The 22236-nt window shown below is 36.4% G+C and overlaps 1 protein-coding gene across 1 annotated transcript; it reads left to right on the forward strand.

Annotated features, from left to right (window-relative positions):
* Positions 1 to 16169: 16169 nt before the first annotated feature.
* LOC122610352 lies at positions 16170 to 17545 on the forward strand. The gene is made up of 3 exons (XM_043783346.1): positions 16170 to 16183; positions 16960 to 17183; positions 17247 to 17545. The coding sequence occupies exons 1-3, from the start codon at positions 16170 to 16172 to the stop codon at positions 17543 to 17545; spliced, it is 537 nt and encodes a 178-aa protein (XP_043639281.1).
* The last annotated feature ends 4691 nt before the right edge of the window (positions 17546 to 22236 follow it).

The following is a 22236-nucleotide window of genomic DNA, read 5'->3' on the forward strand; positions in this document are numbered from 1 at the left end:
GTTTATTATCAAGAGAAATGAGGGATGCCAGTACATGTCAATGAGTCAAAGACACTTCCACTCTCTCAGTGATTCTGATATGATAGATTTGGGAAGACGATGGTTCATTAATCTTCAGAGCAATGGACTTGCAGATTTCTACTGGAATAGATTCAGAGATGAAAGAATTAGAAATTTTAGTGATAGAGGTCTGAAACCAGAAGAGAGGTTGATTAAGCCAACACCTTTGAAGAAGATTAAGAATCAAGATGGCACATTTCGTTTTGAACAGCGAAGGATTAAATGTTTTAAGAAGGTTCCCGCTATCAGATGGGATCAAGATATGCTGACAGCGATGACATTTTGGCAAATAGATATCAAGTCAGGCGAAGCACAGATGTTTGTTGATGATTCACGGGAACAAATGTTGCTACGCATGTATGATCCAATGCAGGTTCTCAACTTGTCAAGAGGTGATCAGAGAAGACTTTTGAATACACCTTGTTCAGCAGTGGAATTTTGGAGAGTTGAAGAAAGGCGCTATCGCAATATTCTCTCACATTGCTAACAAGAGAGAATTCATGCGAATAGTACAAGGCTTTTGTTTAATGGTTGACTTTGAAGTTCAAAGACTTTAAAGAAATCTAGTTGCAATCGTCAAGGGGGAGTCTGTAGATGCAGATTCGTTGTGACAATCGCAACATAGATTTGATTATCATTTATGTTTTAGGAACTACGTTTGTAATCATTTGAATAAGAACTTGTGTTGATATCTAATGATTACAGCTGAACTTCAATATTATATCTGTTTATGTTTTGTATTGTGTTTGTGTGTTATATATTGTTTTGCAGGTACAAGAACATAGAATCAAGGTTTATAGGTGCTGTAGAACACTTAAACGATGATTGGATGTTATGTACGAGCCAAACAAAGTCAAACAAAGCACCAAAGGGTCGAACCTCGTGCTAACGTCATCAGCATGAAGAACTGACCTCGTGCTGACGTCAGCACGAGGTATATCAATTGGTTGCTTAATCGGGCTCAATACTTAATTAAGGCCGAAGCCCACACGATCCAATACATAACTAGTATAAATACAAGACCTAATCTACGGAATTAGGTTAATCTTCGTTAATCATTTTGAAGATATTCACGAATTTACGAGTTCAAGTCAATTGTTCCTTTGTGTGACCTCCTACACGAACCACAAGTGTTGTGCATCTCCTTAGGTTGGTTAATTACTCATTAATCAGCAAAAGGCAATAGCAAGCTAGTTATCTCAAGAGGATTCCGCACTCTTGACATAACGAATCACGTCTTATTACGATCCACGCAACAATAGGGTACCTTACAGTTCTTTATTGTTCATATTTATTATCTGGATCGAAAATTCTAAACTAGTCTTCATCTAGATTAGAACTACTTGTCAGTCGGGTTACTTGATATAATTGTTATTATTGTCATATATTTGTTATATCTTGTATTCGATTAACATCTTGTGTAGGTGGACTCACATCTGTCAAACTGAAATCCATAATCAGTTAATTGTGTCTTCATCCATAGAACTTGTGAACAACAGCTAGCTCCAGCAACATATTCAGCTTCTGCAGTAGATGTAGATACACAATTCTGCTTCTTTGAAGACCAACTTACCAACCTATCCCCTAAAAATTGTACACTTCCCGAAGTGCTCTTTCTATCTAACTTACAACCTGCATGGTAAGCATCCAAGTATGCAACTAATTAAAAGTCGGTATCCTTTGGATACCACAAACCAAGGTTCATTGTGCCTTTAAGGTAACGGAAAATCCGTTTGACGGCCTGAAAATGACATGCACACATACATGTGGAAAACATAATATCCGGGCGACTGGCAGTCAAATACATGAGTGACCCTATCATACTGTGATATTTTTTTTGATCAAAAGATTTACCATTTAAATCAGCATGAATTTTTGTTCGAGTTTCCATGGGTGTTCCAATTGGTTGACAATTTATTATATCAAACTTTTTCAACATGTCTTGTTTTGACAAATAAATGTACCATTTCACAACTGTTTGACTTGGAGACCAAGGAAAAAGTTTAATTAACCCATCATACTCATTTCAAACTTGCTGATCATTAGTGCAGAAAAATTCTTGCAGTACTTAGGGTTAGTCGACGCAAAAATTATGTCATCAACATATATCTGGATTATAATAATGTCACTACCTTGTCTCTTAATGAACAAGGTAGTATCAATTGAACCTTTATTAAATCCAGATTTCAAGAGAAAAGCAGTGAGAGCATCATACCATGCACGAGGAGCTTGTTTCAAACCATACAAGGCTTTATCTAACCTGTAGACATAATCTGGATGGTCAGAGTTCACAAAACCTTCAGGTTGTTCAACATCCGTATTGCTTCGATTCGTGCAACGGGTGCAAACATCTCATCATAATCGTTTCCATCTTGTTGACAATATCCCTTTGCAACCAAACCTGCTTTGTTGCGGACAACAACTCCATTTTCATCCTTTTTGTTCTTGAAGATCCACTTTGTTTTGATTGGTTCTTTGTTCTTGTAAGGATTCGGAACCAATCTTGACACTTGAAGCCTCTCAAATTGATTGAGTTCTTCTTGCATAACCTTCACCCAATCTGGACTACCGAGTGCTTCATTCACTGCTTTTGGCTCAACTATACTCAGGAAATTCACAAACATAAATTCATTCACTGATGCAGATCTTGTCTGTATTCCTGAGTCTGGATTGCCAATAATCTGAGAAATCGGATGAGATATAGTCCATTTGGTTGAATGAGGAAGAGGTTCATGTGGATCATGTAATTCTTCAGTATCAATGAACGTCGGGGTATGTTGTGCAGTTATTTGCTCAAATGAAGTTGCTAGTGGTTCAACAAAATCTTCAGTAGCATAAACTTCTGGGTTAGTTGCAGGACTAGTCATTTGTGAAATGTGAGTATGTGTACCTTGTGACTCAGAAGTGGCAGTATGAAGATGAGATTCAGATAACGGTGAAGATATATCTGAATTGAGTGATGGGGATGACTCATCGTCTCCATTTGGTGATGAAGAAGTATTCATGGTACTGGAAACTGCATTTGTTTCTAAACCCGGTTCAGACATTCTTGGATGATCATGGTAGAATTCTTCAAACAAAATATCCAAATCCTCTGTGGTTGGAGTACTGAATTGAGCTTTGACATTTCAAGCGGTTATTGGTGCGGAAGCTTATGGTCGATTAAGTTCGGGTCTTAAACTGTTGTGTTTAAGAACCATTCCAGTAAGTTCATCAAATTGAACATTCATACTCTCAACTATCTTCTTCGTCCGACGATTGTAGACACGATATGCAATCGATTCTCTTGAATAACCAATAAAATATATCTCATCACCTTTTGGTTCAAATTTACCAAAATTATCTCGATCATTGAGAACATAACAAACACATCCAAAAATGTGTAAGAAGTTCACGTTGGGTTTCCTCTTATTGATCACCTCATATGGAGTTTTATCAAATCTCTTGGTGATAATGGACCTATTCTGAGTAAAACAAGCAGTAGCTACAACTTCAACCCAAATATTTGGAGGTAGCTTTGAATAGGCAAGCATTGTTCTGGCTGCTTCAACAAGAGTGCGATTTCGACGTTCAACTACTCCATTTTGTTGAGGTGTTCTTATGGCAAAAAATTGATGAGTAATGCCTTGTGATTTAAAGAAAGAATCAATTGTTGCATTCTTAAATTATGTGCCATTGTTGGAACGAACAATTCGAACTGATGATTGAAGATTGACTTGGGTTTGTTTGATGAAATCAATGATTTCCTGTGGAGCATCACTTTTGGCATGAAGAAAGTAAACCCAAGTGTAATGAGAAAAATCATCAACAATCACTAGAATCTATCTCTTTCCATGAATTCTTCTGACTTTCATTGGTCCACATAAATCCATATGTAAAAGATGCAAAGCACCTTCGGTACTCAGATGTTTCTTAGATTTGTGAGATGCCTTCTTCATCTTGCCAATAGCACAAGCTGGACAAACATGTTCGGATTCGTACTTGTAATTAGGAAGACCTTCAACAAGCTGTTTGTCTACTAAAGAATTGATAGTTTGAAAGTTAAGATGAGACAAACGATGATGCCATAACCATGAATTTTGTGCAGAGGCTTTCGAGAGAAGGCAAATGTCAGAGTCTAGAGTTGGAACATTATTCAGATCAATGGTGAACAAATTATTGTCCCTTGTTCCAGTGAGAATATCTACCCCGTCTGCGGTTTGAACTTTGCATTCATATCTCTTGAAAAGCATTTAAAGATCATTGTCACAGAATTGTCCAACACTAAAAAAATTGTGACTTAATCCTTCAACATAGGAAACTCTCTTTATGGTAATTCCATTCTTGACAATGTCTCCATAACCAAGAATAGGGGCAACATGATCATTTCCAAATCTGACAGTTCCCATGAACTTCTCAACAAAATTAGAAAGTAGAGACTTTTTCCAGTCATGTGACAAGAACATCCCGAGTCAACATACCATACACAAATCAGATATTCTTGCAGAAACAAGTTATGATCTTAAGGTCCCCATATATACTGGGTCCTTGCGGGTGAGAGAAGGATACAATATGCAAATACACATATATACAATCAAGATCACACAAACATGAATTTATTCAAATTTAACAAGTAAAAGACATAATTGTTCAAATTGGACATACGAATTACAGAAACACACAAAGTTTAAACATATGTTTTGATACAAGCGGGAGTAGTTCTAGATGTATTAGCCCTATCTAATGAATTTGATCTACGCACAATCCACACTTGTTTGATTTGAGTAGAAATACCATCAAGCTTGGTTTTTCTAGAAGCATGTAAAAATCTATTCTAGAAGCATGTAAAAATCTATCTTTTGGAATCCATTTATTACTACTAGTTAAGCACACGTCACCTGAAACATGAACATTCTTTAAATTAGAAAACGAGTTTTTCTTTGAGTTCTTGCAAGGATTCTTCTTAATGGTTTCTGTAACACCCCGCTAAAGCGGAATATACGGGATGCACATATAAGCACAATTGTACACAGTACAAGTTCCAACACAGCCAATATCATTAAAAGAGAACAAAAGTACGATAGTTATTACAGAACTTGAGATAACTCAGAATAGTCAATGAACAAAAGACTAACAATTGTCTTTAAGTACTGAAGTCTTAAACTGAACAAGCAGAGGAAAGTCTTCACAACTCTTGATCTTGAACGCTCGAACAATCGCCAAATGAATGAGCTTAAAGGAAGAAGACTCCTATGTTACAAGATCTATAATCCTAGCCTGAAAAGCATGTAAGTTCAAAAGGTCAACTACGAAAGTAGTTGGTGAGATTCACATAAACTACGTTTTAGTTTACATATATGTATATATGTATAATAAGAACAAGATCACAGGATTTGTACATTGAACCAAAGTACTTTGTAATAGTAGAAAAGTAAGAACTAGGTCATATGATCTGCACATTTGACATAAGTACTTTGTAATAGTACGAACAGTAAAAGAACGTATAATGAACTGCAAATATATATTGTCACTGCTAACCCGATTGGCCAGAACTGAACTGTAATGTAAAGATATGCTCATAAAGTTCAAGTACGTCAAGTAAGATCTAGGTCAGAACAAGAATCATTAATATGCATCCTCCAGAACTGCGGAGAATGAGGGTGGGCCTACCCTAAATAGTGTTGTCCATAATTACCTACGGTTCAATCCCTGAACTGTGGGATACGAATTGATAGCAGTGATCAAGAACTGAACAAGTACAAGTACGAACTAGAACATGTTAAAGATCAAGTACAGAGATATAAAAGTATTTAAGGATCCTGCCCATTCAAGACCTAAATACTCTTTGTAAATAGTTAAGGATCATTTCGTAAGTATCTCAAATTCATATAGTAGTACGTAGAATAGTTCAAGAAGATATGTACAAGTACAAAATAGTTTTCATGCTTTTCAGTCCCCAATAAAAGAACTTGAACAAAATGTACGAAAGGGGGAATAGTGAAGTCACAGTGATCTGGTACAAGCACAGTTTATAAGCACAGAGAACAAGCACAGAGATAGATAAGTTATATCAACCAAATTCCAAGCACGTCTTGATGGAAGCCTAAGTACATGTCATTGATCATAAATAAGTACGCATATTAGTTCATGTAATTAATTATTCACTGAAATGTCCTTCATGAACTGATGATTTAGTCCTTGATGATCTTGGAACGTTTTGACTCGAAAAGAGTTTGAATGAACTTTAAGTACTCGAACTGGACTCGATCTGAACGTCTTTGAACTCACACATAAGTGATTACAATGTTAATGAGTTGAACGTGTCTTTAATAATGAACTTTTGCCTTAAGAACTCAATTTAGTTGTTCATAGAACTCGTACTTTAATGATTACGATGGATCATGACTTTAATGTACTCGATTAGGGTTTGTACAATGCACATCGTTCTAGATCGTTTTAGGAACTAGCTTCACTGCCAAGATATAGTCTTGAATGTGATTCATCAAATGGTGTTGAAGCTAAGGATAGGTCTAAGATCATGTATAAGATCTAATCGTTTTAAGTTCAAGCATATTAAGTTGTCGTACAAGATCGTTCTAGGGTGGTGCAAGATCAGGATCGTTTCATTTGTTCTAGGTCAAGATCGTCTTGGGAGACTGGGTTCAAGATCGTTTCATCTGTTTAGGGTCAAGATCGTTTCATCTGTTCAGGGTCAAGATCGTTTCGTCTATTCAGTGGTCAAGATCGTTTCATCTGTTCAGGGTCAAGATCGTTATAAGTTTCTAAGTTCAAGATCGTTTCAATTAGACAAGCTCAGGATTGTCCTAAGGACTCTTAAATCAAGGTCGTCCCATTTCCAAGAACAAGAACAAAAGTACAAGGTCATTCTAGTTCAAGAACAAATGTTTGAGCGAAACCGATCCAAAGGATTAGTTACCCAATAAGTGTACCAACACATCACAACACCACACAAGATCAAACGAGCAAGCGCAAGGTACCAAGGTGGGCTGCCCTAGGACGATCTTGGCTTCAAGATCATCCCTCCAAGACCGTTTCATGACTAAGAACAGGTACATGATCAACAACAAGATCTAGATCGATTCCAGGACATGTTAGGACATAGCACTAGTACATATATGCACAATAACATTAACCAATAACACTTTTAATGATTTCAAGACCATTTATAACATGAACAAGTCGTGGCACTCAAGAACAAGTTGTACCTTTACTTTCAAAAATGGGTTTTGTAGATTAAAGCATGTTACGACCCAAATTTGTTCACACAAATGTTATTAAACACATTTAGACACAAACCCATTAACTATTAACATGATTTTCATTCAAAACTGGACCAAATCATCAAGAACATGAACTTGAAAAAGTACACTTTTAATTTGATCAAAAACTCATCAAATGTTGTTGTTACCTGAGATTTGATTCAAGAAGTATGTTTTGATTATCACAAGGATGCTAAAAGTACAAACGATTTTGATTTAACAATCCAAAATCAAGGGATGCTTTTGTGTGTGTTGTTAGTTGTTTGGAGTGTGTGTTTTAGTGAGAGAAGTGAAAGATGGAAGAAGATGAATAGTAATTCTTTCTCTCTCTAAGGTTTCCATCTCCTTCTATTTATACATTCCCATAATAAATGAACTCAATAAATGCAACGACTATTTGCGAACATTTTGAACTAGAACTTTTATGAACACAAACGTTTACAAACCAAACTTTAATATTTTATCGTACTTAATCATAAACTCGTCATATAAATCAAGATTTAAGATCAAATTGTCCTTCATATAAGCACATAAGTTAGGTCTAAAGCACGTCAAGAACTTAAATAAATTGAATTGTCTAGCCGTTCTAGTGGCGAAAGTACGTTTCAAAGAACTTATTTAGAACATTTCTAAGACAGTTGTTACAGTTTCACTTCTCACGTGACTTTTCTTAATATTATTAGGTGACAACCAGCCAAACTGATCTTTATATTTAGTAATCCCTGAGGTTTTGTCTCTAACTATCTTCAAAGTGGACTTAAAGGGTGTTTGAGGTTTCCTGGGAGTACTAGATGTTTTGCTAGTCTTTGGTTGTATGTTATCTAATAGTTCATTCTTCAATGTCTTTGAACACTTGTGAGTTTTCACATCTCTTGATGAATTAGTTTCATTTTTGACTTTTGTTGATTTTGAGTCATCGGGGGTCTTTACAACTTGAAAAACTTTTGTGGCTTTTGTTGGTTTTGAGGCATCAGGGGTCTTGACAACTTGAAAAACTTGTGGCTTTTGTTGGTTTTGAGGCATCAGGGGTCTTGACAACTTGAAAAACTTTTGAGACTTTTGTTGATTTTGTCTTCTTACCTTGTTGGGTATGCGCTGACGAGTATGAATTTGGATTCTTTATCTCAGCAAAAGTGGGTTTGTTTTCCTTTTTCTAAAAGATTTTTTCAAAAACAGGATTAAATTTATGATTTCCATCCATAAAAACATTGAAATGCTGAGAATTTGTTTCCAATTTCACACTTGTTTCAGGCAAATTAGTCGCACTTGAACTTTGTTTAAATGATTGTGATGCTTTTTCTTTGTCCAAAAATGATTGAAGTTTCAAGTTTGTCAAAGTTAGTTCTACTTTGACTTTGTTGAGTTCCTCAACACCTTTATTCGTTGATCCTTTTCTTTTTCAAACTTTTTGATCACATCATTAAATTCATTAAAATAAGTTTGAGTGTCCTTAGAAAACTTAGGAATTGATTTATCAAAATAAATATCATTTGGATCAACAGAAACAACATCACATTCATTTGGAGCACAGTTAGTTTGAACAGAAATATTTACAACTTCAAGATCAGTTTGAACAGATGTATTCAAAATTTCACAGATAGAGCAAGTAGACTGATTTGAAGTTTTCATGTTTTCAGAATTGCCTTGCTCAGGCTCATTCATGATTTCACAAACAGAACATCCTGGTTGGTCACAAATTGAAGTATTTGTCTTTGATGGGTTTTTTTTGTTATCACAGTGATTTTGAGTCTTCAGATTTTCTATGAGTGCATGTTTTTCATCAAGAGACTTCTTCAAATCATCAATTTCTTTTTTCAATACACTTTGAGGAATATAAGGTCTGATAATTTCAGGTTTTGGAAATGAAGTTGAATCATCCAAAGGTTGTTCCTTAAAACACTCAAGTATTTCAGGAACCTCTCCCTCATGATTATTCTTATTACTTTTACACACCGGGCGAGTTAAAAAATCAAATGACTCATCAATTAATTCATAATCGAAGTAAACATTTGCACCCTTCTTTAGAAAATCATCTTCCTCAATATCACCATGACTTGGTCTCACAAATTGGTTGGTCATCCCACTTTTCATATGAGATTCTTTATACAATGAAGGAACCTCTTCTTGTGCTTTGAGTAAATGTAATAGGATTGACATACCCTAACCCGGAGTTGAATTGAGTTTTTGAATTTCTTAGCCTATTCAAATAGATTTATTGATAAGTTCGATTTATCTTGTACAACTTTTCTTGATAAAAATCAATTTTAGTTTTGAGTTCTTCATTTGTCTTTGCAAGTTGTTGGTAAAAAGAATCTTTTATACAACAATCATGTTTTAGGTTAGAAATTTGATCTTCCAATTCTTTCAACTCAGGGGTAGACTCATTTATTTTGACATTTAATGACGTTATGTCCTCTGCCAAAGCATTTGCCCGAAACATCTCATTGGTCTTTTCAACTTCCAATTGTTTCATGAGGTTGGTCAATTCAAGAACTTTGGTATTTTACAGGTTTTAGACATAACATGTAAAGAGTCATTAAGTTAATATTGTTTCTGCGTATTAACAGCAGTTGAGATATTAACTTAGCGTACTTCCAGAGGGAAGTTAAGATGTTTGTGTTGCTGCATATCCAAGCAGTTTGAACATTAATCTTATATACACACTTCCAATAGATAATATTGACGACACTGCTTCTGCGTATTCACAGCAGTTGAAATGTGTCAAAGGCTAATGCTAGTTCTGCGTATCTTTACAGCAGTTAAAGCATTAGTTGAGTTAATGTCGGTTCTGCGTCTTGATAGCAGTAAAGACATTAACTCAGAGTACAATGTCGGTTCTGCGTCTTGACAGCAGTAAAGACATTTACTCACCGTATCCTAAGTGTTATTTGAGGATTCTTAGGAACAAGCAAAAAGTCTTGCTTGGTCAAAGTAAGAACACTCAAATGTTCATTTGAGAGTTTCTATGAAACAAGCAAAACTATGCTTGTTCTCAAGAACTCACAAATGGTTTGAGAGTTTCTGTGGAAACAAGCAAAAGTATGTTATGCCCACAGAAACACGCAAACTGACCAAAACCCTAATGGGCTTAGGCTTGGAAACACGCATGGACCAGCGTGTTTCAGAACACGCATATAGCCATTTGCGTGTTCATAGCCCTTGCCTATAAATAGAGAGTATGTGTCATGCGTGTTCCAACAAGAGTGTAGAGACAGAAACGAGCAAATCCTAGAGAGAGAAAACTAAGAACACGCACGGTTGATCTTGAGGGTAATACTCATCTCGTGCACGAACCACAGACACACACCCGGCCCCCCAAACGGCTCGTAGATTGCAAGTTACCACGTGTTTGGTAAGGTGCGTCCGGAGAGCCATTCCCGGAGTGTTTATGATCATGTAAAAGATATATATATATATCATCTAAGGGTAGATATATAAACCGTGGGTTATCTCGAGGAATTTCCGCACCTCGACATATCCTTAAGTTGATCTCTGGTTTGATAGTAGTGCAAGATCAGAGGGACTTACAACTGGTATCAGAGCCACAGGTTTTCGTAACCTTGGTGAGAGATTGACAACGGTTTTGTGGTATCCCTTTATTTACGTGAGTTAGGTGAAATTTAATCTTTGGGAACGTTTTTGAAAGAAAGGTTGCCAAATATTGATTAATCTATATCCTTGTAACATTTTCTCATAATCTCGTGTTTCCTTGAGCAATATCGGGCTCAGGATCTAAGAAATTGTGGGAAAGTGGTGTTTGTGTGTTCTTGAAAAATGTACTTTGCGTGTTCTTGAACACTAGTACCTTTCGTGCGCGTTTCGATATTACCAAGGCTTTTGTGTGTTCTTGTGTTTTGCTTGTTCTTGAAATTTTGAGAGTTCTTGAGATTTTGTGTGTTTCTTGAATGGTGCGCGTTTCTCCAAGTTTGCATGTTCTCAGATTTTGCGCGTTCCTGGACCATTTGCGTGTTCCTGGTGTTTGCGTGTTCCTACATTCTTGCGAGTGTCATTTGCGTATTCCCAGTTTGCGTGTTCTTATCAAGTTTGTGTGTTTATAAGTTGAACCACATACACAATGGCTGCAAACTATCTTAATTAATTAATACTAATGGACCATGAGACTGGTAAGGGTAATTCACCACCCAAGCTAATGATCATATACCAATTCGTTTCTTGGAACGGTCGATTTGAATCCTTTATGCAATTCACCGATATTAGAATGTGGACTTGTATGACTGAAGGATATAAAGCCCCGACATATGAGGACAGTGGTGTTACCAAAGTATATGCTATCAAGATATGACTGAATCCGGTAAGAAATTACATGAGGCAGAGAAAGAGGCACTTTCATGTTTAAAAATGTCATTGCCACAAGATATATTACATTTTTTTTAATGGATTTAATACTTCTAAAGAACTTTGGTTTGCACTAAAAAATCATTTTGAAGGGGATGAAACACTTAAAAAGAATAGAAAAGACCTTCTAAAGCATCAGTATAACGTATTTAATGGGTTAAGAAGTGAAAACTTAGATCAACTAATTACACGATATTATCATCTGCTAGCAGAGTTGCAAGCATTTGAGGTTACGTATTCTGAGGAAGAGAAGGTCGAAAAATTTTTGAGCTCTTTGCCAGAAAAGTGGAATCACTATATTACCACTTTGCAAGAGAAAGCAGATTTCGACGGCATGTCTCTAACCCAAATAGTTGCTAAGTTCAGGGGACAAGAAATGAAACAAAAAAGGAGGGAGGCAGGATATAATAATGCTCATATTCCCGAGCTTTATTACGGTAGGCCTTCGATCAATATAAGTACAAGTTCTCCTGATGAAAGTACCACGGCTTTCATGAGTGAAGATGTCAACTTACAAAGGATCTCTGTTGACTCTGAGGGGAACATACGTCTTGTTTCGAGTGAAAGCGACAATTCAGGCAATCGTGGATATCCTACCTCCAGGACCTGTTCCACCAAGCCTAGATCTAGGCAACTTGTAAGTCCCAACTAAAGAGATGGTACTAACTGAAGACACCTCTATGTCAATGGTGAGATTTCTTTGCAATATAAACACAAAACTAGAGACGACCAGTTACAGTGAATGTATACTAAGTCCTTAGTTAGATTACTTAACAGGTGACAATGAGAAAATGACAATGCAATAAATAAATACAATAAAGTAAAAATGGTGAGACCAAGTTGTAATTTTGAAATGTATTTTATTTATTGATATTAAATAAAATATAAGGTTGTTGCGGAACTAAGATAATACATAAATGTAAATATTCTAACAACCTATGAAATACAAATGATCTATACATGGAAATTCTCTTTCAGAATCGAAACACTTAAAGTTGTGAAGTGTTCCCTTTTATGATTGAGAGAATATTGCACAAGTACACTAAGAATATTGCAAAAGTCTGAATATGCAAATTTATATTCTTGTTGTGCAAAGACCTCTATTTATAGACAAAGTTGGAATTGGGATTCCAACTTTGTCGTATAGATATGGTTGACAGCATTTAAGGAAACTAGATGAGTTCATTTTGTTAAATAGAAAATTAAGCTCAATTGGTGCTCTAATGGTGAAATTAAGGTTAGTGAGTGAAAAGGTGTTTGTGTGTGTATGGAGGTTGAAGATGGAGATGGAGAGAGAATAATTAGAGTGAAATGGAATGATTAATGTGTAAATAGGGAAAAGGCTTACAATTAATGTGTGGAAGGGGGCTATTTATATCAAAAATCTAAGTTTCACTAATGCCCCTTCCACCTCTAAAACATTTACATTTTAACACCATTTTTAGTTCTAACATTCTTTCCCTTGGTGTTGAAATGTAATTCATACACAACATCATCTATAAATACGAATTTGTTGATGAAGGTCTTCGAAGCTTTCTCGTTGTCTTCAAGATCATCCATAAAACTTGACTTAACGTCTTTAATCATCACACTTACCTTAAAGATGTATCTTTAAGTCTTGAACTTCTCAGAGTATAAGCATTGCGGAAACTTGATCTTGGCTCTTTAGATTTGAACATGAAAGCCTCTTCTTGACAAACTTAACTTTGTCACACTTCCCCTTAATTAATGAATCTCTCTCTTGAAACATTTGGACAAACATCATTTTCATCACAAACTTCCCCTCAATCAAACAATCATATTTGCGTACCACCAATGCTTATGTATAGGGTGTACCCGCGGCGTACCCACCATGTTGGCGATAACTATCTTGAAAGAATAATTTGGGGATCACTTTAGTCAACAGTTTATCTTTTTTCCCTTCAACTGATGAATTCTTCTTTCTCCCCATCAAATTTCAAGAAAACATTAAGTTATTTTCGACTTCATTGTTCTCTTTCTTCCCCTCATGATGAATGTGTTCCAACATGTTCATCATGTTTATTTGAAGTCGAAACTGGGGAATCAACCATTATGAAGTATTAGTCCAATAAACAACATCTTTAGCCCGGGTTATACACTGACATGTGTATAAGCCATATCCATTGAATCACTTACGAACCACCTTCGGGACCCATTTGAATGTAGGCCCAATGGTTTTCGTCTTGACATTCCAGAGGAAAGTGTCATCGATTCGACGAATGGAATTTGCAGTCCACGGAGGATGAAAACTTGATGTTGAAGATTAGTGAAGTTTCCGTGGAAGTAGTGGAGAAGCAAAGTCATTCACTAAGGTGCAAGGTCAAACAACTTCGAAAGTGAATATTTAAATGACTTTGACTCAGTTGTCTTTGGTTTGTAAACTTGTTGACTTTTTGGCTTCTTCAATTGAGATTTTGCTTGGGAAATGAACTTGGTATTATCTTCAAATGATAAGAATGAAATGAGAGTCTTTGTTCCATCAATATTTGTCTTCTGAGAGTACCTTCTATCATTTTCCAAGGCATAGTTGGTAAATTGAGACACTTTACGGTTGGGGGGTTTTTGGAACATCATCAATCCTGGAAACAGGAGAACTACTCGATTGTTTCAGAAGAGCTTCAACTTTTGTGTCAAGAGACTTCGACTTGAAAGATGCAATTCGACTTTGAATCTTCTCAAGTTGTTTTTCAATCGAAGAACTCAAATCAGACAAGGAAATTGATGACACTTCAGACTTTATTTGAGAAACAAGAGTTGTTTCCTTCAAGAGACGAGCTTCCAATGATGAAACTTGTGACATCAACTCATCATTCTTCTTTCCAATTTCAACTTGAAATTCTTTCATCTCATTTCTAAGCCTCTCATTCCCAGCTTGAAAATAGGTCATTTATTCTTTCAGTTTGACATTCCCGGCTTCTAATGTAACTACTTCCTCTTGAAACTTGACATTTTCCGTTGCGGTCGTATGTATCAATAACTTCATCACTTGACAAGGAATTGGATAAGGCTTCGACGAACAACATGAACACAATCCATCTTTATGAAGTTTCACTTCGGATGAAGTAGGTGTCTTGGGTAAGGAAGTTAACCACAAATTGAAGACGAAATCATTTCTTACTGAAATTGAGATACTTGGACTTGACATTTTGTTGAGCAAAGGTGAAATGAAATGAAAGGTAATTGTGATTGAAACTGAAATGAAGAATAAAAATAAAATTCGGAAATTTTGGAACTGGGAAGATCTGAAAGAGATCGTATGAAAAAAAATGTTTTGGATTTTTAGGAATTGGGACGATCTTTAGGAGATCGTCCTAGGAAATTGATGGAAATTTGGTTAAGTATAAAATTTGGAAATTTTGTGTGAAAAATTTCTAAGTACAGAAATTTTGGAAAATTTGAGCAGAGTTTCGTTTAGATGTAGAAGGAAAAAAATATTTTTGACCAAAACCAATCCGTTCGGATTAGTTAGCCAGAGTGTATGGTTTCCAACCAAAACACTAAACTACACAGCCACAAACTCGATCACACAGATCCAAATAAGGTAAACAAGATCGTCCTGGGTGGGACGGTCTTGTCAAGATCGTCTTAAGGATAAAAAGTGAAACGGTCTCTTTGAGATCGTCTTGGCAATAAGACTCAGCAACAAGATCGTTTCTTGTGGAAAAATGATGAGACGGTCTCTTTGAGATCGTCTGGCCAATGAAAACATATTCTCGTGCAAAGTTAACCAATCAGAATCAACAACACAGTCAACTCTGACAGATACTGTAGTACTTGTCTCCTCCTTTTTAAATTCAGATCTTGAACAAATCAAACTGATTTAACTTCGTATCCAATCAAAAAAATTTCAACGTGCCACAGTGGATTCCACTACTGTGTAATTTCTTGTTTAATCCGCCTCTTATACACACGTACCGACAATTGCAGACAACACTCCACTATACTTCTTGACCAATCAGAGCCAAACAGCAGCAGCTTATACACGCCAATGGATGAACAAGGATTTAACAATATTCCACTCACAGCACTTATACAAAATTTGTAAACACCTCACGTGTGTTGATTTTTAAAAGATGAATTAATTCACTAGCCAATGGAACTATCACACGTGGATCCCATTACTGATCAACTCTTTTTAATTGATGAACACGAGAAGCAGTAGTATATTTACAAATAAAAACGTTTTTGAAAATTTGGAACACAAAAACGTGGATTTCTCTCCCGATACTCAACGAATTGCGATAAATCTTATATCAATGAATTCGTCTTGAGATTGCGCATCTAACAGTATATAAATTGAGACGTATAACAAACTGTAGCGAAATCCCACAGTTTCGATCGAAAACAGTTTCAGAATGAAAATTCAAAAATCGGATGAAAATTGCAACAAATCGAGCTATGGATCATTCAGCTTAACTGATTTTGCTTTGATACCACATGTTAAATAGAAATTTAAGCTCAATTGGTGCTCTAATGGTCAAATTAAGGTTAGTGTGTGAAAAGGTGTTTGTGTGTGTATGGAGGTTGAAGATGGAGATGGAGAGAGAATAATTAGAGTGAAATGGAATGATTAATGTGTAAATGGGGAAAAGGCTTACAATTAATGTGTGGAAGGGACCTATTTATATCATAAATCTAAGTTTCACTAATGCCCCTTCCACCTCTAAAACATTTACATTAACACCATTTTTAGTTCTAACACCTTTGAAATGCTTGATAAGGTAAGTCAAGATGTTACTTTATCCAACCTGCTTTATGCACTTTTGTACTTTAATCATAGACAAATGATATTGTCTGTATAAAGCTGCATAAAGCAAAAAGGTCTTCCTCGTAAATAGTGTAAAGCATTGTAAAGGCTTTAAACTGATGCTCTCTAGTTTCTATCTGAGTAGAATGCTAACTGGGATTCGCTGCCATTGTCATTCTCTATGTTCCACTTGTTGTCTTTGACGTCAATTGGAATGTCTTTAGTTCTGATCAGATCTCAACTGGAGAAAGTCTTCAGTTGCATTAACTGTACACTAGAACTAGACTTCAATATATTTCTGGACAAATCTTTTGGTCTCCAGATGCAAATGGAGACTGGCCAGTTTTAGTCGAAACTGGTCCTAACAAGTAATACTCAACAAAATCCTAAGCCTTCAAGTTCAAATGATGGAGGTAATAAGTATCAACACCCTAACGTAAGGAATGAGCATGTAAATGCCATTACTACTCGGTTCGGTAAGGTAGTTAATTCTCCTATTTCTCCTCCTATTTATAGTGCTACTAATGTTTCTACGCCGGTTGATAGTGAAGAGGAAAATGATCAAGTTGATGAGGAGATTGTAGTGGAGCCGAACCCAGCCGTGATTCCACCGGCCGTTCCATCTACATCTAATCCACCGGTTGCTAAACCGGCATTTGTTGAACCTGAAGTCAAGGCTTACAAGCCTAAGATTCCTTTTCCTCAACGATTGAGGAAGGGTAAGCTCAAGGAACAATATGGTAAGTTCATGGACATGATTAAATCAGTTTATATTAATGTGTCTTTCGTTGATTTGCTTTCAGGGATGCCGAATTATGCAAAGTTCATTAAAGATCTTGTGACGGATAAGAGGAAGCTAGAGGAAGCTAAGGCTACTTTCCCCAATGCGGAGTGCTCGGCGATTGTGCAAAATCAGATTCCACCTAAGCTTGAAGATCCAGGGAGTTTTCTGATTACTTGTTCCCTTGATGTTAAACTTACTTGTGATGCTTTAGCCGATATTGGTGCTAGTATAAATTTGATGCCATTTTCAGTTTATAGAAGATTGTCTTTAGCAGCATTAAAGCCAACTCAGATGAGCATTAGGCTCGCCGATCATTAATTTCAGTATCCCATGGGGATTGTTGAAAATTTGTGTTAAAGTAGGCCATATTGTCTTTTTGGCCGATTTTGTTATTCTTGAAATGGAAGAGGATGCCATGGTGCCTCTTATTTTAGGCCGTCCTTTCTTATATACGGCCGATGCTATCATTCGTGTCAAGGATAAGGTTATTTCGTTAGGAATAGGAAATGATAGAATTTCGTTTTCAATTGATAAAGCTTTGCAACATCCTTACTCTAATGATGATTCATGTTTCAGGATTGATGTGATCGAAGAAGATGAAGCTTTGGAAACGGAGTTGATGAACTTTTTGGACACGGATGAAGGAGAAACTTTGCTTGCTTGTAGTGAAGAGGAGCAAGTAATGGTTGTGGAAATGATAAGAGAAATCATGGAGTTAAGCACCGATGAGTCACCACCGGAGGATGAGACTTTTGAGGAGATTGAAAGGGATGGTTTGAAGATTGAAACTTCGGTGGAGAATCTACCAACCGATTTAGAGCTCAAGCCACTTCCCGAGCACTTGGAATATGCATTCCTCGAAGGTAAGTCACTTCTTCTTGTTGTCATATCATCATCACTTTCGGATGATGAGAAAGATAAGTTGATGACTGTTTTGAAGGCTCATAAAAGAGCCTTTGCTTAGCGTACATCGGAAATACCCGGAATTAGCCCCGAATTTTGCAAACATATAATTAATTTGCATGAAAATTGTAAACCGAGTGTTCAAAGGCAAAGGAGGCTAAATCCGAATATGAAAGATGTCGTTAAGAAAGAGATTATTAAACTTTTAGATGCTGGAATCATTTATCCTATCTCTGACAGTCCATGGGTAAGTCCGGTCCATTGTGTACCAAAGAAGGGGGGAATGACCGTTGTAACAAATGACCGTAATGAACTTGTAGCTACTTGAACGGTTACCGGGTGGCGTGTGTGTATTGACTATAGGAAATTAAACGATGCAACCCGTAAAGATCACTTCCCTTTACCCTTCATTCACCAAATGCCGGTAACGAGTACTTTTGTTTTCTTGATGGTTTCTCCGATTACTTTCAAATACCCATTGACACCAATGATCAAGAAAAGACAACCTTTACATGTCCTTTTGGCACATATGCTTATCGTAGGATGCCATTTGGATTATGTAATGCTCTCGCCACCTCAATGTGTATGATTGCGATATTCCAAGAAATGTTGGAGACAATTATGGAAGTTTTCATGGATGGTTTCTCGGTCTTTGGTGACTTTTTTTATAAGTGTTTTTCCCACTTGAATAAGATGCTTGAGCGATGTGAGTGAGCACACCTTGTTCTTAATTGGGAAAAATGTCATTTCATGGTTAAAGAGGGCATTGTTTTGGGACAAGGTTTCTTGTATGGGGATTGAGGTAGACAAAGCTAAAATTGATGTTATTGCTAAATTACCTCCTCCTACATATGTAAAGGCCGTTAGAAGTTTCTTAGGGCATGCCAGGTTTTATCGTAGGTTTATTAAGGATTTTTCTAAGATCACCTGACCTATGACCCATTTGCTTGAGAAATATGTGCCTTTCGAGTTTAACTCGGATTGTTTAAAGGCGTTTGAATTGCTCAAAGACCGTTTGACTCATTCACCCATTATGGTTTCTTCCGATTGGTCTCAACCTTTTAAACTAATGTGTGATACGAGTGATTTTGCAATTGGAGCTGTTTTAGGACAAAGAGAAGGTAATCATTTTCGTCCTATTTATTTGCTAGCAAGACTCTTAATAGTGCTCAACAGAATTACACTACTACTGAAAAAGAGTTGCTTGCTGTTGTGTATGCATTTGATAAGTTTAGATCGTACTTAGTGCTTAGCAAAACCATTGTTTTTACCGATCATTCAGCCCTTATGTACTTGTTTTCTAAACAAGATGCTAAACCTCGTCTCATTCATTGGATCTTGTTCTTGCAAGAGTTTGATATTGAGATTAAAGACAAGAAAGGGGCTGAAAATTTGGCGGCTGACCACTTAAGTAGACTTGAGGATCCTCACCATGAGGAATTGAGGGAAGAGGACATTGATGATGCCTTCCCGGATAAGTATTTGATGAGTATTGATACTAATGTTCCATGGTATGCAGATTTGGCTAACTATTTTGTTGCAGGGGTACTTCCAAAAGGATGGTCACATCAACAACGGAAAAAGTTCTTTTCCGATGTGAAACACTACTTTTGGGAGGAACCATATTTGTTTTGTGTTTGTGCAGATGGAATGATTAGAAGATGTGTTTCGGGAGGTGAGACTCGATTGATCTTGGATGGATGTCACCGAGGGCCAACCGGTGGTCATTATGGACCATCTATCACCGGTAAAAAGTTTTTGATACAGGTTTTTATTGGCCAACAATCTTTAAGGAAACTCAAACTTTGGTAGAGACTTGTGATACATCTCAACGCCAAGGTAGTATCACAAGGAGAGATGAGATGCCTCAAAATTATTTTCCGGTTTGCGAAAATTTTGATATTTGGGGTATTAATTTCATGGGTCCATTTCCACCTTCCAATAAAAATTTATATATCTTGGTGGGGGTAGATTATGTTTCAAAATGAGCCGAAGCAAAGGCTTTGCTAACAAATGATGCTAGAGTAGTGATAAACTTTTTGAAGCAATTGTTTAGTAGGTTTGGTTGTCCTAGAGCCTTGATTAGTGATAGAGGAAGCTATTTTGCTAATTCTCAACTTGCTACTTAAAAAAATATGGGGTCGAGCATAGGTTTTCTACTTCGTATCATCCTCAAACTAGTGGCCAAGTTGAGAATACAAATAGGGCTTTGAAAAGAATTTTGGAGAAAACCGTAGGAGATAACCCGAAAAGTTGGTCTAGTAAGTTAGATGATGCTTTATAGGCATTTCGAACCGCTTATAAGACTCCAATTGGGACTACACCATATAGGTTGTTGTATGGAAAGACTTGTCACTTGCCGATAGAGATAGAGCATTGTTGATGCACGTTGATGTGACAACAGCAACTTAGATATGATATGTCGTTTAGATTAAGACATTATGTTATTTTATGTCGTATCTATATATGTAATTGATAGATTATGAACTTTATGTTTTGGTAATGATCGATTACATGTTTTGGTGTTATATATATGTGTTTATGTATGATGTTTGTTGTGTGTTATACAAGTACAAACATAATATGTGTTAGGATTCCTTGAATGATGAAACACTAAGGAATATAACTAAGTCTTACATCTAACGAAGATAAGGTATATCTTCGTTAGAGGCAAACGAAGATAAACTTCGTTTGGTACAAACGAAGATTAACTTCGTTACATGGGCTGGGCAGCTAAGTTCGTAAGAACAAAGCCCAGCAAGCCCAGTTTCGACCTGAAACATATATATATACGAATGAATACCCTAAAATGAGGATCATATTCGACATACACGTACTCCAGACCTCTAAGTTCGTTCTATAGCTTATAGAAACGAATATAGCATCATACGGCTGATTATCTACTTGATAATTAAGCGATATACACGTTAACTAATCAAACTAGTTATCTCGTGAGGATTATGCACTCACGACATAACAATAGACGATCTCGAGAGCGATCTGTAGCTATCGAGGGACTCAAAAGTGGCATCAGAGCCAATCGATATCTTATCGAAGGTTCGAGATCGTTTGTTTGATTATTTTCTCTAATAAAAACCTCCTGATACCCTAACTGTCGAGTTCGTTTTCTCAAACGAATTTAGCAAACGAACTTAACCTCAACTTCGTTTCCATCTCTTCAGACGTATTTAGCTTTACTTTCGTTAAGTTCCTTCAAACGAATTTAAAGTTAAATTCGTTTATTCTCACCTTACGAATTTAGCCTTATTTTCGTTCAACTTCTTCAAACGAAGTTAGATCTATCTTCGTTTCTTTCCTGTAAACGCAGTTAATCCTATCTTCGTTTCTTTCCTTCAAACGAACTTAACTCTATCTTCGTTAAGTTGCAGCAACCGAATTTAAACAATGGCTTCCTCGTCAACAAACACTGTTGTTGCACAATAACTGAATTCTCTTGTCTATCATGATCATCTCGTTGGACGTACTAATTCTCCACCGAAGTTAGTTTCATTGGCTGACTTCTGGGCGTGGAGAGGCAGATTTGAAGATTATATTCAACGAGAAGATTTGAACATGTGGATTATGATCACTGAAGGATATGAATGGCCAACTCTTACTGTAAACGGTGTTACAACTAATTACAAGGTAGGAGAGTTAAAAGGCGAAGAAAAATCTTTGTATGCTGTTGAAGTTAAGGCTCTTTCTACTCTTCGGATGTGCATTCCTCAAGAATTAGTGCACCTGTTTCCTAAACAGGAGTACAAGACTTCAAAGCAATTGTTCGATGCTATTGAACCTCACTGTGAAGGTGATCCATTATTGAAGCAAAATAGAATTAAGATGCTTAAGAAACAATTTGATTGCTTTAATGCTACCAAGAACGAATTAGTTGAGGATCTTATCTTGAGATTTCAACATCTTCTTGCTGAGCTAGCCTATTTTGATCTTAAGTATACTCCTACTGAGATAGTGGATAAATTCTTGGATGGTTTGCCGAAAGCTTATAAAGAGTTTCGTCATGGATTGCAAGAAAGAGCTGATTATGCATCTCTTCGTATAGATGGTGTTATATCCACATTAAGAAACAGAGAAATGAAGGATAAGGC

Source organism: Erigeron canadensis, chromosome 8 (assembly GCF_010389155.1).
Source record: "Erigeron canadensis isolate Cc75 chromosome 8, C_canadensis_v1, whole genome shotgun sequence".
Taxonomy (NCBI): Eukaryota; Viridiplantae; Streptophyta; class Magnoliopsida; order Asterales; family Asteraceae; genus Erigeron; species Erigeron canadensis.

What these genes read in the sequence shown, in the direction of transcription:
- LOC122610352 (XM_043783346.1), top strand. An exon ending in TAAGCTCAAGGAACAATATG is followed by an intron (nt 17,184 to 17,246) that starts GTAAGTTCATGG and finishes ATTTGCTTTCAG; the next exon opens with GGATGCCGAATTATGCAAAG.